Source organism: Morus notabilis, unplaced genomic scaffold, assembly GCF_000414095.1.
Source record: "Morus notabilis unplaced genomic scaffold, ASM41409v2 Scaffold634, whole genome shotgun sequence".
Taxonomy (NCBI): Eukaryota; Viridiplantae; Streptophyta; class Magnoliopsida; order Rosales; family Moraceae; genus Morus; species Morus notabilis.
In genome coordinates, this window is record NW_010359282.1 from 104,182 (window position 1) to 122,862 (window position 18,681).

The following is an 18,681-nucleotide window of genomic DNA, read 5'->3' on the forward strand; positions in this document are numbered from 1 at the left end:
TTCCATAGTTTACGATTCCGGCGATTGAAAAACATTAGGAAATTGCCCTTCTTCGATGTTGAATTGGGCATCAATGGGAATATCACCACCATAACCAGAAGAAGCCATTATGAAAAATAAGAGAGATTGAGAGCGCTTTGAGAGAGCTTAAGAGAGATCGAGATTCGAGAGAGATTTAAGCGAGATTAAGAGAGATTTGAGAGAGATTAAGAGAAATTGAGAGAGAATGAGAGTTTTGGGGTGAGGAAAATGGTTGGGGGGAGGGGGGGTATTTATAGAAAAATTTTTGGGTTGAAAAAAAAAATTTTTCCCCAAAAAATTCGGGTCCAACGGCTACAAAATTTTCAGGCAGTTCAGGCAATGGCACAAAATCCGACCGTTGGGTTCAAAAATTCGGGTTCGGGCAGAAGACCGTTTTTTTTCAAAATTCGGGCATTTTTCGGGCTAACGGTAAAAAAAAATCATGCATTTTTCGGGCACGGGGCAAAATTCGGGCAACGGTCACAAAAAATTCGGGCAATTCGGGCAGATTCGGGCAGCTTCGGGTATTGCCGAAAAATTAAAAAAAAATCCGGCGAACGGCGGGGGACGGCTTCTCCACGGCGACGGGTTGTCGGGGGGCTTACTCTTTTCGGGCTACCCGAGCCCGTGCCCGAAGAAAAGCATTTTCAGGCGGCGAGAGGGGCCTGCCCGCCGTGCCCGAAAATTTTCGGGCATCGGGCAGGCCCACTGCCCGAAAGTTCAGCACTATCTAAACCTATTTTACTTTCTTTCCCATTTTCCATTCTCTCCTTCCTTACCCTCCCGACCCGTGATGTTGTGCCGACTTTCCACAATAAGCATTGACCCAAATCTAGCACTTTCTCCTTCCGCAAGGAACATAATTATCGAAAGAGAAAATTATTGAATTATTTTTAAAGTGTATAAATCTGGAACAATTGGTGTAAGAGAAAGTAAACCAATATTTTAAAAAGTAAACTTTACAGATATTGTATTATATTATTTTATAACAGATTCATAATTTATGTCGAGGTGGAGCACGATTAGGTTCGGAGTCGGACTGACATAGAGTCATACTAGGATTCTATAATTGTTTTAAAATTAAGCGCCACAATGCAAATTTATATTTTTTAAAAATTACTTTTTGACCCATCACTTTTTATAAAATTAAATTTTGACCCTAAAATGTTTACAAAATTACATTTTGACTCTAAAACTTTTAAAAAATTATATTTTGACCCTAAAACTTTTAAAAAATTACATTTTGACCTTAAAATTTTTGAATAATTACATTTTGACTCAAATTTTAAAAATTTTATATTTAGACCTATGTACAATACAACATAATACTATATGTCTTATACAATACAATATAATACAAGCTACACAACATAACCTGATATTCTTTGACCGACAATTCTAAAATACCACATTAAGATGGCCATCATGATTTTCCGGTAGCAACTCTAAAGTATTGCGGTAGGATTCTAGTGGTACTATCACCGGTTGCTTAAATATTTAGTATTGCAGTGAGATACTTCTAAGTATCATGGTAGAATACCAACAATAGTCATCCTACTATTATTTGGTTGTAAAAAAATTTAATATCACAATCGTACCATTAAGTATCATAGTAGGATACAGATGATCACCGATGACTACAGTCGTTGACCCCATTAGCGATTTATTTGGTATTCTTACTCCCTCTCTCTATACACATACATATATATATATATATATATATATATTGTTTATCCTCGTGTCATTTTTATTTATTTTCTAAACATATATAGTGTTTATACTTGTGTCATTTCTTCTTCTTTTTTTTAGGAAATTTGAGAAATGTTATAAACAACCTCACTTTCAGTTAGGAAATTGCAGCATATTTTTTAAATTGAATTAAGTAAATAGCAGATTTTGAAACTATTTAAAATAAATAATAATTTATGTGGTAAATTAAATTATCATTTATAAATGGTAAAAAATAACTTATGTGGTAAAAAATCTTAAACATTTTTTACTTTGGTGGAAAAAAATCTTTTTACTAGTAGTAAAAAGAAAATTTATGTAAAAAAATATTTTTACTAATCGTAATGAATCATTTACGTGGCAAATGATTCATTTACCATGTAAACTGCTATTTATTTTAAATAATTTTAAAATATGCTATTTACTTAATTTAGTTTTAAAAGTCTGCTATTTACTTCATTCTCCCTTTTTATATTCGTGTCACGGATATTAGAGCTTTAGCTTTGTGCGACTGAACAAGATCAATGAAAGGTCAACAAACTTGGTATAAATCTAAGGGTAATATTTAAAAATACCCATTATAATGGAGCCCCTTTTTATTTCTTTCCCTTTAGCATTAGCCTATATATTTCTACATTTTTTATTAAAACTAGTCAAAAGTAGAGTTTTTTTTTTAAAAAGAGACTTTTAGTAAGTTAGATACTTAAGAAGGTAGAATCTATAATTTTTTCTAAATCTAAACCACAAGAAGCGGCAAAAATATGAAAGCATATAAATAATAGTAAATTAAAAATTTTAAGTGGTAAAAAGTATTGTATCACGTAAATCTAATAGTAAAAAGAAAAATTTACGAGATAAAAAATCTTTTTACCATATAAATTCAGTTATAAATAAAAATTTATGAGGTAAAACGTCTTTTACTGCTATTTATTTCAAAATTTTAAAATATATTATTTACTTAATTTAGTTTCAAACTTCTATTTTTTTTTTTTTTTACAATTTTTTATTTTAATTATTCTAAATGACCCACTCATATTAAATTGTTTGTAACATGTCACTTCTTGAGAACTAGTTTTAGTATTTGCGATGCACGTATTTAGTTATAATGGAAATTTTTATAACTTAAACTACAAACAATAATAAGTAGGAAAAACATAGATGAAAATTTTTAAATGGAGATTAAAAAGAGTAAGTATTAAGTGATAGTATGCTTGTCCTAATGAACATTGCACAACTAACTTCACAATAAAATGCAGAGTTTGATTTTCCCACACATAATCTTTTCTTTTTTTTAAAGAAGTATACGTTAATAGTATTTTAATTAAATTGTTATCTTTAATTATAAAAATATATGAAACATTTTTAATTATAAGATAACAAAGTAAAAAATAAATAAATAAAAGAGTTGAAACTTAAAAATAAAAGGAAAAAGAGTAAAACATCTGAAAACTTATTGTTCTAAAAACCCCATAAGATGAACATAAATTATAAAATAATAAAAGAAAAAAATGAATGAGTTAAAACTTAAAAATGAAAGAAAAAATAAACTAAAACTCACTGTTTAGAACTATCATATATGATGAACAACAATTAAATATCTACTTTTTAGTTTACTTAGCATTAAGATTAGGATTCAATAGCTAAATATCTACTTTTTTTGACACTGTGTTGAAATATACGATAATTTGTGAAACTTTATATTAGAATTTATAAACTCAAATGATAAAATTATAAACTTAAATAATAATGTGTGAAATTTTAAATTTTACGATAAATCTTTCAAATTTACAAGTTTTAATGTGAATTATAATAAAATTTAAATTTTATAAATTATCATAATTTTTATAATTTTATCGTTTAAATTTATAAATTTTAATATAAAATTTCACAAATGTTCCAAAAATATTCCCCAAAGCATAAAAGAATCCATCCCAATTAACTCGCTAGAAAAAGGAACTTGGGGCATCATATACTTCTTTCCGAAGTTTTCTTCCAAATTATTACCTTCTGGCGCCACGTGGAAGACATCTGAGCCTGATCATCAAAATCAAGGAAAATAAAATAATACTCCCGCAAAAAAAAAAAAAAAAAAAAAAAAGCGACTAAAACGAAACGTTGTTAAAAGTAATCACCGCTAAACGACACCTTCGCTACAATACTATATATTCCCCGCCATATCCAGATTCTGAAGTTAAAGAGAGAGAGAGAGAGAGAGCAATCGGTGCAAAAGATCTCCATTTCCAAGCTTTACGTTGGGGTTTACTCACCACCATGGGAGGAGGAGTCATGAGAGCGGCGACGGCATCGAAGGTCGCCGGAGTCAGTGGCGGCGTCATCCTTCGCGGTCTTCGTGGCTCCCCGGCGGTGCCGCCCGTCGAGCAGGCCCTGCGCAAGTCCGCGATGCCGGCTTCGGCGATCCTCTCCTCGTCCTCGTCTTCATCGGCGGCCAGGGCCACCGTCTCTGACGTGCCGCCGATCCAGATGCCGGCGTGGGAGATGGACGGATGGGAGGACGATTTGGTCATGACCGACGGGGAGCCGTTGCCTAGGGTCGTGTTCGCCGGAGCTCCGAGCTTTGATGAAGCTAAGGAGGCCACAATTGAATTGAAAGATGCTTTGGATAAGTAAGTATATATGTATATATGTATATATATGTTCTGAAATTACTGTTTTTTCTATTTTGTTTTGTTCTTGGTTTTTGAATTTTCGGTCAATATTTGGACAATTCTTTTGCCTGCACAAAAATTAGGGTTCATTCTGGAATTCTTCTTCTTCTTCTTTTGTTTGTTAGTTTTTTCTTGTTTTACTTGCAAAAAGATAGATTTGTGGGTTGATGAATAGAATTTTTAGTTTGAAAACATGTTATTGAATTGAGTGGAGCAAGCAAAATGTCATAAATTTCGTGACTTTGAAGATTTGTTAAAAGTAAGAAAGTGGGTTGAGTGAATTTGCTGTTGTATATTTCGAAAGGCAAGATGCGGTGGTTGTGCTTGGAAATTTCATTTGGTGTTCTGTGCCCTTCAATTGACAAAGTGAAATGAAATAAAAGCTCTAATTATGAGGGGCGGGTTTAAATGGAACTGAAATTAGACTTGAATTTCTTGTAAAGGTTTATGTTTCTAGTGGTTCTTGGGTTTTCACTTTTCATGTCGAGTTGTTAAGAGTTGACACGCAGGTTGTGTCTGGCAAGAGAGAAAGAAAGAAATGTACACAACCTGGGTGAGGAAAATTGTGAGCAAGGGGAGAATCTCTCTCTCATCGTGTTTGGTATGGATTCTCTTCTCTAATATCTCCATATTTGGAGAAATTAAATTTGGGAAGTCCCTCACTCGATCCATTCCTTCTGGTTTTCCTCTTACCAAACAACCATAGATCCAATAGTCCTTCTACTTCTTGCCATCCCTATCCTTCTTTCCACTTTTCCCTTCTACCAAACAAGCTCTTAAGGAAACGTGTGCGGTTTAGATGTGTTGGCCATCTGGAGTATCAAGTCTTCTAGTATAAGTTTATTTCCAGTATTGTTGGCGAACGTAAAAGGTTTACAAAAAGGACTACTATTGACTCTCTGTGCTGCATTTGTTTTGAATGTTGTCAACTTTACTACAAAGAATTCTCCTCTTACATTGAAAAAATGCTGTTTTAGGGTGTATTTGTCTCCGCATGAATCCTCTGAATCTGGGGAAGTAGTTGCTGCTAATCAGTTGTCTGGTCTGTCTCTGTGTTCGGACCCCAACTCGGAGACTAAAACTTGTCTTATTGTCGACACTGGAAGAGGCCGTCCGGTTCCAAATCATGCTCTCAAGGCATTCAAGTTTCTTAGTAGAAGCTCTGAAGCACAGGTAATTGCTAACCTTGTATAGAGGTCTGACTTCTGAGCCTTGTTATGCTTTGACCATTGTGTTATTCGCATATCTATTCTATATTCTAGATGATCGTCTGCACATACTGATTGCCCTCCGTAATGCGTGTGGTTTGTATATGATGACTTCTGAGTAGTTGCTTATAGACTAATTTTCTTCTTTTGTGGTTCCATATTCAGACTGTTGTAGCGTCCCTTGCCACAGATCTAAACGTCTGGAATGCTGTCATGCAAAATCCGGTGCTTCAAGATTTCATGCAGGCAAACAAGAACAGTAAGAAACAGTCCCAGTGTATCACTATATTCTTTGCTCTGTCGCACAAATTGTTTGAACTATTGTTGCATGTTTAGGTTGGTCTCCTAATTCCTTGTATGGATATTCACCTAAGAATTCTGTTGCAGATCCCGAGTTTCAAGAGCAAGTGTTTCCCGAGAACGTCGAGAAGTCGTCTGAAGGCATGGAGACTGGAGACTCAGAGAATTGGTTCATGAGTATGCTGGAGAACTTCAAAGTTACCGTGGTTGAGCTGGTCAGCAACCTCTCAAGTTCTTTTCAAAACATATTTGGATTTTCTTCCGATGTCAATGAAAATATAAAATCAACTGCCACGGATATCACCCTCGGAGCATCCTTCATGGGACTGGTGACGCTGGTTGTTATGGTGGTTCTGCTGAAACGTGTTTAGACAATACTATCTAGGTCGTCTCTTTCAACTTGTCGAATTTACAAATAAAAGCTGTGTTATCTCTTTGGATGGCGCTTATTATGTATAAAAATTATAGCATGATACTGAACTCGAGCTTTGAGCCTCTTTAACTTTTTCAATCAGCCATTACTGTTCTCATTGTCATCATGGCTCAGATAGTATGTTTATCCAGTAATTAGTCTGTTCTTGTAATTAGCTCTATGTTTGTATCAGATATGGTCCAATACAGTTTAATGGCATTATGTGGTCGTTGTTGGAAAACTGATGCTTGTTTGTTGCTTATTTGAAATGATCGTTTATTGCCTTTTCTTTCTATATATTATTGTTAGATTTAACTGCTTTATGATCGCTTATTTCCTTCTCTTTCTATTTGTAGTTCTTGCACAACAGTTTTCATGGTGCCAATGCCATCCAATAATTAAACAAATTTTTGTCGAAATGCTTGAACGCTGTCTCTTTTTTATTTATTTATTATTATTATTTTTTATTTTCAGCAACTTTTTCCTGTTATGTTTTGGGTGCATTCAAGAGTTCCTCGTTGATAAAGGAGGGATTAATTTCATAAATGCCTCTTGTACTATGTATTTAGCTCAACATGTCTCCCGAACTTTAAAAATACATCATTTTTTCAACTTGGAACTATATTAAATTATTTAAAATACCAATTCGTTTATCATACGAACAAACTGAGAACATGAATTATTTATAATTTTATAAAAGCTCATGAACTAGTGATTTTTAGTTTACTTACTCCCAAACTATTAATTTTATATCAATTTGTTTCCCTATTTTCAAAAAACTTGACACTAAATCATAATTTAGGGGCATCAGAAGATTATTTTTGCTTAGGGGGTATTGAGTTTTATACAATTCATGGAATAAAATGAATCCTATTTAAAATCTTAGATACATTGAACTAGGGTACATAGCTCAAGGACATTAATGAAACGAACCTAAAAAGAACTAGGCAAATGGCTGTACTGCAGGAGCTAAAATACACAAGTACAAACACTTTACATATTTTTATGCTTTTTACCACAAATGTTTAAATCATTCATGTCTGTTTTGGAAAAATTTTGTTTTGGACTTTGGCTAATGTTGTTTAACAATGAACAATGCCTTTCCTCAGCTGGTAACAAACAGGCAATGAAGAATGATTAGTGTATTGAGGAAAATATATGGCATCACAGCGCAAATCAGCTCTTTGACAAACGAGAGAAATTTCGTGGGATTTTTCTGGGAGGAACAAACATATAATTGTTGTCTTGGTTAGCAAGTTACATGGTGAAGAATGAAGATAAATTAATTACTGATTTTCATGACTAGTTACTTTCTATTTCATGACTTTGGTTGGATCTTCTTTTACAATAAAACCAGAATACACTCCATTTTCATGACTAGTTACTTTCTACTTCATGACTTTGGTTGGATCTTCCATTTATGACATCAAATTCTAATTTCATGTATACACATTTTCAATAAAACTTTTTCAACCTTTAGATTTAAGTATACTAATAACTCAAATTAAAAATCCCAATAAAAGCAAAAAAATTTAACTAAACTACTATTATAAACTTTAGAAAACGAATTAAACTCAATTAGAGGTTTGATTCATTTAGAAAAATAAATAAAGAAAAAAATATATTAAAAAAGATAAAAGAGAAGCTTTAAAAGTAAAAAGATAGTTAGTATGACTATTTTCCTTCAAAGTTTTTGTTTAACTCAAGCTCCTTGAAAAAAAATTTCTGACTCCGCCACTGTTCGGAAACCCAACTTTATAATACGAATTCAACCAAATAGATCTATTGTCATTTTTTGTGGATAAGCGCTTAGAAAGCTATCTTTCAATATTATCTAAGAGAGTTTATTGTTGTTATTCAAAAAAGGTTTAAAAGAGTTTATTGGTTGCAATGACAGAATATGTTACCAAAATTCCTTCCGCTTAACATTAGGCCTTGAGGACCAAAACCAAAATATATGTATGTGTATATTGCTAAAAGTATATATATATATATATATAAGATCTGGGATGAACATAGCTTGTTTTTCTTTTCTGAAGTATAAATCATTTAAAAAAATGTTTTTTTTTTTTTAATACATAACATTCTCATGATTACCTATTACCCCATCACTTTCTCAAAAATATAATTTTTATTTATTATTGCGTATCAAACGCCCCCTATAAGATTACATTAACTTAGAAAATTATAGCGCCTCTCAATAATTATAAGATTACATTTACTAATAAAAATTGACGACTTATTACACGAATTGATATCAAAAAGTTAAAATCCTTGACACTACTCGATAGTTACACCCAACGGACGGAGAGGAAGTTGACCTCCCAAATTATGCAAAGGATCACTATTAAGCTCTCCTTCCCAAAAAGTATAATATGACAATTTTCTCAGCAGTGGTGGAAAAAAAAAAATATTCCTTTAGTAATCTACAAAATTGAATAGTTACATCTATGTTTTTAGAGAACTGGAAAAGAGCCAGGGTATAAATTGTTGTGTACTGGCTATTAGGCGAAGCAGGCTGGCTATAAGCCAGAAAAATCCTTTTATTTGTCTGCTTTTAAAAAAAAGGATGTTTGATTATTAACTACCAATGGCCATGACATCTTCTTTTGATATATGCATTTGTCCTCTGTCTCTTTTTCCATTGACTTGTGTCTGGTCGGGTTGGCCTCGCTGAAACAAAAAATGTCACGGCATCAGTTTCAAACCCGAAACAGATGCTAATTCTATCTCTCCCAAATGTAATAGCACACGAAAACGACACAATGGCAATATCGCCATGCGTGTTGTTCCGCCACAGGGATGGGAAACTCACCTTCCTCAGAACAAATGCCAAGTACAAATAAGCTACTTCCCATTCGTCTGGCGATAACGTGCCTGAGAACAAGAGAGAAAAGATATGATTCGAAATCAGAGTTAGAAAACAAAGGAAACCAGCCGCTTAATTCCAACATCTCGCACCCAGTAGAGTGAAGTTAACAGGAAACAGAAACATAAGCAGATGTCTTACTCGGATCTTGGTTACCATCACCCAAGGCCCCAAGCCGCCTCATGAGCTCGACATATTCGGCCTTCTTCATATATTCGTGCACAAATTCATGGGAATTTTTCACAAAGACTAGCTCCAAATCATACTGCAAAATTTAAGGATCCCTTACATGTCAATAACATTCAACCGTGATCCTAGGCAGAAGAGTAATTTTTTATCCAAATAGTTTGTATCCAAAAGCAAAGACTGCTTTACACTTATACAAAAGAACCTCCTCCAAATTTCAGCCATTAACAAGCGGGCGAACTTCCGGAGGCAGGGAAAACACACACAAGCAGAGAGAAGCCTTCAATAGAAATGTCATTTACGTTTGGCTTGGCGCCTCATGAGAAATAGAAAAAACAACTACATTATACCTCTTCTGCTAATGATTTGAAGACATGAAAGGGGACAATCCATTCAGGGCAGTCAACAGCATCCTGCAACAGGCACCAATAGAAGTAATTAGATAGACACCAAGCACTAGTATCTAGTAAAACCAATATTCACGGAGGACATATATTTGAGGAAAAAATAAAAGACGGATGAGAAATATACCTCTAGGTGAAATTTGTACTTGATACCAAAGGGGCTCGAAGATCTAAATTTCTGAACAATATAAATGTTCCAGCATAAAAGTCAAAAATAGAAATTGCCAAATAGTGTGCATTGTAAAATTGGGGACTAGATTTTCACCTTGTCAGAAAACTCTTCGTCAAAATGTATCCAGTAGACACTGTTACCAAATTCCAACCTGTCGGCTGCAAATTCACAACGAAAGCAGCATCTCCAATTAAAAATGTAAAAAGTGGTCTGCCAAGCGCAACAATCTCATTGCTCAAAGTTGGTATACAACGAGAACTTTATACAACAGCTTATCATTATCTGGTCTAGGATAGATCAGAACTTTTTCATTATTTTATAACCTTAGACGTACATAATATTATATGGACAAGTTTTATACGGTTTGATAGTCAATGAGTTAAGATATATGCTTCTCAGTCTCAGCTTGGTCCGCACCTCTTGTAGTCACTTACAAAATTTTATTAGATAGTCAAACTTGTGAGCAAACAAGACATAAACGGAATATTGTCAAACTTCTTCAGTTAGAATCAAATTTATGTTCTTTTTAGCATATGTTTTAGGACCAAAAGATTAAAAAAATAAATAGAACGACCGCTTGTGAGACAAACCTTGTCTGAGCTTTTTAATGATCACATTGGCATCTGGCATTGTTCCAATGAAAGTACCACCAGGACGAAGTAAAGCTGATACATTGGCTAAAGCTCGCCGTGCACGTGCCTCAGTAGACCATGAATAATGCATAGCAAACTACATAATGGGTTTCAAAGATTAGAAATTTAGACGCGGTAATATGCATATGTTTAAATAAAATTCCATTGACCTGGCAACTGCAAATATCGAAGGGTCCATCATTTGCCAAAACTTCATCCAAGCGAGCCTAAAATATTGGCATGGGTCTCAGATAAGATTATAGACAAAGTGAATCAATTTAAGACTGTTTATTATTCACTATGTCACACAAATGCAATTGTAATCAAGTGATAGAAAAATGAATCTGTTTGGCTAGAAAGGGAGAAGTATTCTGTACTAATCCATTTGTTGAACTGTAACCACCTCATAACAATCTCCGCATATGAGGCGGGCAGGAAATGAGAACTTTTTACGGCGCTGGTGATGGTCCGCATCACCATTATAACGTGTACGACAATCTTCTATCTGTACATAAATGTGATTGTAAGAAGGTCAATAATAGCACGAGTAGTATAACACAACTGTTATAACCAACAACATCAGATCAGCATGCTGTTAACACTACTTCTTGGAAATTAACCCGCTTTGAAAGGGATATCAATGGTGGAAACACCAATAAGAAAGATGTTTCTCAGGGAGTGACACAAAAGAATTATCCACGACAACGAATGCAAAAATAGCCCCACTTCAATTGAGTTGTGCATAAGACAAATTGAGATCATTATCACATAAATGAAGAAAGTGAGCAAACAAGTAAATGTACAAGCATAGGAGCTTACTGATCCTTCAGCTATATCAATTCCAACATAATATCCAACTTTTGCCTTGTCCCACTTGATGAGATCACCACCCTAGTTAAAAACAACAAATTTACCGAGAACTAATCAATGACAGGACAAGAAATGAAGTTATGTCACATAAAACAAGGGACCCCAAAATACCTTTCCGCAGGCAAGATCAAGAACTGCGTCTCCTCGGCGAGTGTAGAGCTGAATCAACACACTTTTTATCTGTTGTATAAAAACACAACATCGAATCAATTAAAACAACCGCAAAGCAATGTGATGTAGCTCAGCATTGTCTTTCAAGTGTTTAACAAGACAGACCCAATTGTTTAGTTTCTTCAAATGGATGATTACGCTAGCTTCTCGTTCTTCAAGAGTTTGGTTTGTCCTTGCACTGTAATGGTCAGCCACTTTACGGGCGAAAATCTTTGTGCTCTCATCCTCCAAAAATTGTGCATCAACTAACACCACAACGTGAGAAAAAGAAAAAAAAGTTTTGATACAAAATCCCTGACCTCATATTGTAAGTAACCATTAACCAATACAAGAAAGGTAAAGAAAAAAATATGAATACTTCAAGTTCAGCTACTCATCATGTACATATGAAATGCCAATTTTCTTTTTCTTTTTCTTTTTCTATTTCATTTTCTTCACCTTTTTCTCAGTTTCTCAGCAATCACAAACTACTTAAGTCCTAAAGCTAAGAACCCACATCCCAAATTCAATATACTGACAAAATAATAAAAATTGCATAAATCAACAATTTCACTAACCACAAATATGAACTTTTTAAATTGTTCAAGTTCTCAATCCTCATTCTTTTTAGTCCCAACCATACATATATAAACATCAAAAGACTCGGATCCAAAAAAACTCAAAACCCAATAAGACGGAGAAGCAAAGTAAAAAACTTTACCGCACAAAACTAAGAATCAAATCCCATGTCTCAAAAAAAAGTCTGTCCTTTGAAGTATCACAAATTTTTACCTTCTGGGTTGGGTTTGAATCTGGATTGGGGTGGCCCAATAGAAGAAGTAGATGGCGATTCTGAGTACCCTCGTTTCATGGGCACAAAACACTATCTGGGTTTTGCGTTAGGGGATAGAACAAATGTGGGTTCAAACAACAAGAAACAATTTTGCAAATTATATATAGATATAAGAAAAGGAAAACAAAGAAAGACGCTTTTTTGAGTTCTGGGTTTTGATCAAACAGAGAATAAAGATTGAGAATGAAGATTTTAGGGAGGTCAGAAAAGGTGGTTTTTGAGTGATGTTTCTTTCGGATTTTTTAAGCACCTCCAAATGACACGCCTCCTTCCTGCGAGATTTTGTGCCTTTGTAGTGGTAGGGTAATGTTAATAAATATCTTTTAAAATTTTTATTTTTTACTTTTAATTTATAATTTTTTTAATTAAATAATTATATTAATAAAAAGATATTTATTAAGAATAAGAGTTAAAAATTTAAGGTGCGTTTAGAGTAAAAATTTGTGTTATAATTTGAATTATAATTCATAATTTATTACAATATTTTCTCTCATAAAAAATATACGTAAATGTTACTGAATTATAATTTTAAATTCATAAATTAAACGTTCTCTTATACTCATAATTTTGTTATTTATCAAAAATAAAAAATAAAGTTCAAATTCTCAATTTTTTCTTTATTATAGGTTAGAGACGGTTATGGGTTGTGTTCCTGGTTGCATCTGATTCTTAGGGATTGTGTGCTTGTTTGCATCTGATTATTTTTATTATAATAATACAGGGAACCAGCTCCAATGTTCCTTTAGTTGAAAATGAAAGAATAATCAATCAGATTACTCTTCGGCACCGGTGAATGGATAAGATCGACCCCTTTTTTTTTCCTAATAGAAAACTGCATTTGGTAGATTACCGATAGTAATCTTATATATTGTCTTTTTGATTAGTGAGGGTTGTTTCGGTAGAGCGTATAATGTTGACAATTGAATAGTTCAATAAGAAGGCCTTTGGAATCCGTGTAAGGTTGTTATTGTAGGGCAAATAGCAGAGTCCAAATCTGACTGTGTAGCCCATGTTCCATTCCCATTTGTCAAGCAGAGACCACATGAAATAACCGCGAACGTCGCCCTTATCTTGTCTGTAATCATGAATTAGTACTCTTTAATAATAGATCACTTATGTACAAGAAAAGAAAAGTGAAGCCGCTTTAAAAGAGAATTATGTACGCCTCTTTAACTTTACAAATTTAAGTTTTTAATTTGAGTTGAGATGTAATATTTTTTTAGAGTCTTTTACTGTAATAAAAAATTTTGATATGAAATTTTCTGAGAATTTTTTACTGTAGAAACCTAAAACTGAAAACTCAAATTGGTGAAATGAACGAGGTTTATGGCATGTTTACTTATCAGGATTGAAGAATAGGAGTGGAGAATGAGAGTCAATCTCATGTTTATTTGTTCTTTTTTATCCTGAAATGAGAGTGAGATTGGTGGGCTCCACTCAAATTTAGGATTGAAGAATGGGATTGGCACTCCCATACCTTCCCTTGAGATTGAGACTCACATTCCTAATATTAATATCAATTTACTATTATACCCTTATTTTATTTATAAATACACAATTAAAAATAAATTTCAAAAAATAATAAATGTAACATATATTTATTATTTTATTTGACTAATATTATAATATTAACATAATTATTGTTAACTTTAATATAATAAATATGTACTTTATTTTTAATAAATTAATAATATATTTTATTTTTATTTATTTTATTTAATTTTTTAAAATTTTTTAATTTTATATTTTAAATAGTTGTCAATTTATATTTATTTTAGTACCCAATATTACACTAAATATTTTAACTATGATGAATTTTAATATAATAAATACACAATATATTTTTTAAATTGAAAATATCAAATTGATTTAAAGGGTATATTAGTACTTTAACATTTGTTCATTTCGATTCTAAGTGTAAGTAAACATATGAATGAGATTTAAAATGACTCCGATTCTGAATCATATCACTAAGTAAACAGCTTATTCTGACTCTAATTCCTCACTCTGAATCCTACTCACTCCGAATCCTTATCACTCTGAATCCTTCTCACTCCGATTCATGCTCATTCCGATTACGCGTAGGTAAACATGTAAAGTTTAGATGTATGCCCCTTTTAAAGTTTATTCAAAATTTTGATTTTTTTTATAAGAAAAAAGTTTAAACTATTATTCGAGCATGTGAAATAAAATAGTAGTGTGGGTTTTGAAAGGGGATGTTAGGAGTTAGGGATTGTCAATAGAATCACCAAAACAAAAGTTCAAGCTTTTTAATGTTAAGATTTATAATAAAAATTATATTTTTACATTTTTTTTAATTTAATGTGATTTTATCAAATCTAAAGGTCAAAAATAGATCTCACCGTTAAGAAGACCTTAAAAAAAACTCAAAATATAATTCAAAAGACAAAAATAATTTTATATAAAAAAATTAAAAATAAAGAGAAGATATTTGTAATTAACTGTGCAAAATAGAGAAAATGTAAAAGTATCCCCTTAATTTTTATTTAGGATTAATTAAATTTAAATACTGGAATCGAATATTCGAATTCTATAAATGGAGAAACAACAAAAAGTTGCGTAAGATGGATTTGTTTAGTGAAAAGAATCCATTACCCTCTTAAAACCTGATTTTCGTCGGCGTAATCTCAGGTTTGTGTTTTTGAACAGGAGCTTTTGCTCATCTCGAGTGGTTGCTTGTTTTACAGGTTCGGAATTTCTCATTTCTGAATCGATTTTTTTTTCCTTTTTTTGGGGCTGTGATTTTGATTGTCTTCTTATTTATCAAAATAACAATAATCACAATAAATAAACAAATAATCGTCGTTCTCGTTGTTTTCTGAAGGGCCGAGCTCCATCTGCTTCCACTGGCTCACCAACCATAAAGACATGACAGGTTCTCTCTAACCATTTTTTTTTTTTTTTCATTTTCTGTTGTTGAATGAAATTCGACCTGGGTTTTGTTTATTTTATTCGTTAATACAAATTTCGAGTTTTTTTCTTTGCCCATGAGTTTTTAATTAAGATAATCGAGGATGTTACCCTTTTCTCTGACATGGCTGTTTTTTTAATCAATTTGTGCTGAACCCTTTCGAAAAGTAAATACAACTATTAGGAGAGGAAGTTATTGAATGGCCATCGTGCTTACATGTTGATGAAGTCTAATTTTCTAGTGACTTGCTTTATTTAGTGACATATTGAACATTTTTTCTTTCTATGCACAATGAAAGAGCCTAGAGAATTTTAAAGACGAGAGGGAAAAAAAAAAACAAAACCTAAATAGGAAAACCCAAACCTCATATTGAAAAGTGGCTCTGTAACTGTAGAAGATTTATAAATTCAATTTTGTTTAATGGGTTTTGAAACACACGAGTTTGCTTATATTTCAATTATATCTAGTAGTTCATGAGCTTGCATAAGTTGTGGCTCTGACATGAACCTTCTTTACTAAAAAAGCCTACGAATGTACATGTAGAGTGTTCAGGGAGAATTTCTTGCAAAATAAGAGTGATCTGTGTGATTGCTGCAATATTTGGTGAAAAAAACGAAACGTCATGAAAAAGTAGTTTCATGACACACCAAGAAACTAAAATATAAGTTAGCATATTTTTCATGATTTGGATATCATTGCTCATATTCCGTTCCTTGTTTTATGATTATATATTCTTGATTTAAATGCTTTCCTAGTTATTTGACTTTTAGTGATTAGTGAAACGGTATAGCGGTGTAATCTGATTGCAAATATATTGTATACAATTCAGATAACCAAGAACCAATTTTGTCAAAAGATGAAACGTCAACACATCAGATACTATTTGCTAAAGTCAAGCGCTGGCAATGGTGGTGTTTGGTATCACTCAACGTAATTTTCCTTTTGGTGGGTCAAGCAGCCGCTGTTATACTCGGCAGATTTTATTATGACCAGGGTGGTAATAGTAAATGGATGGCTACACTTGTGCAAACTGCAGCCTTCCCTCTCCTCTATCTTTCGCTATTTTTTCTTCCTTCTTCCCAACATTCTTTAACTTCTTCAGGAGCACCTTCTATTAAAATTCTTGCCTCAATTTACTTCTGTCTCGGAGTGGTTATAGCTGGTGACAACATGTTATATTCTGTTGGGCTCCTATATCTCTCAGCCTCAACTTACTCCCTTATTTGTGCCACCCAATTAGCTTTCAATGCGGTTTTCTCGTACTTCATCAATTCTCAGAAGTTCACTGCACTGGTTCTTAACTCCGTGGTTGTCCTATCACTATCTGCAGCCCTTATTGCAGTTAATGATGACTCAGACGGACCAACAGGAGTCTCGAAAGCAAAGTATATCATTGGCTTCATTTGCACCCTCGCAGCTTCTGCAATTTACTCTCTTTTACTCTCTCTTATGCAGCTTTCTTTCCAAAAGGTTCTGAAAAGGGAAACATTCACTGTGGTGCTAGAAATGCAAATCTATACTTCCCTGGTCGCCACTAGTGTTTCGCTTATCGGTCTTTTTGCGAGCGGAGAATGGAGGATTTTGCATGGAGAAATGCAGGGCTTTGGTAAGGGAGGATTCGCATATGTGATGACACTGGTTTGGACAGCTGTGGCTTGGCAGGTTTGCTCTGTTGGTGTTGTGGGATTGATATTTGTAGTCTCTTCTCTCTTCTCCAATGTAATTAGTACTCTCTCATTGGCTGTGACCCCGATTGCTTCTGTGATAGTTTTCCATGACAAGATGAATGGAGTTAAGATAGTTGCTATGCTTATGGCTATCTGGGGTTTTGCCTCTTACATTTATCAAAACTATCTCGATGATTCTAAGGCGAGAAGAACGCAGACTCGCGAGACTGAATCCCAAAATGATTCTGTGTGAAGATGAATCTGTGTTAACTCATTGTTTTAGGATATACCAACTATTGAGTCCTTTTTTTTTCTGGAAAATTCAACTATATTCAATTATTACAAGGGCATTTTGCTGGGATATACAACCTTATTCTTTATTTATTTACAGCTCTTGTCTGTATATTTATGGTTGCAATATTTTGCTAGTAAATTTTTTATTTTTTTTAATATTTGCTTCACTAGAAAACTTGATTTTTGTTTTTATTACGGAATTGTCAAGTGTATTTGAGATTATGACAGAGTTCTGGTTAGACTGAAGTAAAATAAAATAAAATATATGAAAAAAGAATATTGACAAAATTAGTAAAAATACAATAGGAGTACGAAGAACAAGCTAGCCCTGGCCCTTTTTCTTTCTTTCGGTTCTTTTGTAGCAAATAAAATTTATGTTTTACCTATAAACACACTTATCTTATCTGTAAACTGTGTATATTATACACCTTGATACGTCAATGAACTGTTATGTATGTCACTCCATAAGGAATTCAGTGGAGACACTGAACATGATGGGGACCAAGGAATATGGTGAAATCTTAATGGTATCAGGTTGACATTTTCTTTTTTGGAGAGAATTGCTGGCTAAAATCTAAATTGCTGATCCTTTTGAACAATTATTCATCTGCAATAGATGGCAAATCCCATTCTTTTTATTATCTAGATAATGCCCATTACCATCTTTCACCTGAAAGTCTTTTTTTTTTTCTTTCATTTGAATTATAATCGTGGTCTTGAATTTGAAGATTAATGATTTTTATTGGATTTTGGATATAGATGAGCAATTTTACGTGAAGGCCTTCGTAAAATCTAGTAAAACTATGTGCTCACCTGCCTTGTGAGCTTGAGGGGAGATGTTAGAGCAATTCACACTTTCTTTTTTTTGGGGGCTCATATAGAGCAATTCACTCAAATCAGAGGTATTAAATACCAGTAATTTGTGATTGTTATTCTAGTGTAGTCAAGTCTAGTTTAGTTCATATAGGACTTTATCTTCAATGTCGACACGTGTAAGGTTTGTACTATTTCTGTTGAGCCATAAATGGAAAGTTTCTGGCATGTTTTGTAACAAACTGAGGCCCCGTTCATTTCATTTATTCGAATTTAGAATTCGAGTTTTATTACAGTAAAAAGCTTTAAAAAATAATCACATCTAATTTTTTTATTACAGTAAAAAGCTCTTACATAAAATTACATATCAACTCGAATTAAAAACTCGAATCAGCGAACTAAACGAGTGATGAGAATTACTCAATTTATCTATTCTGGTTTTTTCTTCTGATTACATAATTTGTATGTATTCGGAAAAATAAATAAATTCAAGCATATGCACTG

The 18,681-nt window shown here is 33.1% G+C and overlaps 3 protein-coding genes across 3 annotated transcripts; 2 read left to right on the top strand and 1 right to left on the bottom strand.

Annotated features, from left to right (window-relative positions):
- Positions 1–3,900: 3,900 nt before the first annotated feature.
- LOC21403998 lies at positions 3,901–6,576 on the top strand. Its single transcript, XM_024162935.1, has 4 exons — positions 3,901–4,373; positions 5,393–5,588; positions 5,789–5,882; positions 6,011–6,576. Exons 1-4 carry the CDS (start codon positions 4,021–4,023, stop codon positions 6,292–6,294), a joined length of 927 nt encoding a protein of 308 aa, XP_024018703.1. The 5' UTR covers positions 3,901–4,020; the 3' UTR covers positions 6,295–6,576.
- A 1,918-nt stretch (positions 6,577–8,494) lies between these two features.
- Positions 8,495–12,738, bottom strand: LOC21403999 (mRNA cap guanine-N7 methyltransferase 1). The gene is made up of 13 exons (XM_024162933.1): positions 12,411–12,738; positions 11,745–11,884; positions 11,580–11,648; positions 11,418–11,489; positions 11,002–11,103; positions 10,769–10,825; positions 10,557–10,695; positions 10,060–10,124; positions 9,922–9,972; positions 9,741–9,803; positions 9,346–9,469; positions 9,151–9,212; positions 8,495–9,008 (listed from the first exon to the last, which is right to left on the bottom strand). Exons 1-13 carry the CDS (start codon positions 12,487–12,489, stop codon positions 8,916–8,918), a joined length of 1,116 nt encoding a protein of 371 aa, XP_024018701.1. The 5' UTR covers positions 12,490–12,738; the 3' UTR covers positions 8,495–8,915.
- A 2,308-nt stretch (positions 12,739–15,046) lies between these two features.
- LOC21404000 (probable purine permease 11) lies at positions 15,047–17,433 on the top strand. Its single transcript, XM_024162938.1, has 3 exons — positions 15,047–15,179; positions 15,317–15,367; positions 16,233–17,433. Exons 2-3 carry the CDS (start codon positions 15,361–15,363, stop codon positions 17,321–17,323), a joined length of 1,098 nt encoding a protein of 365 aa, XP_024018706.1. The 5' UTR covers positions 15,047–15,179; positions 15,317–15,360; the 3' UTR covers positions 17,324–17,433.
- Positions 17,434–18,681: the final 1,248 nt, after the last annotated feature.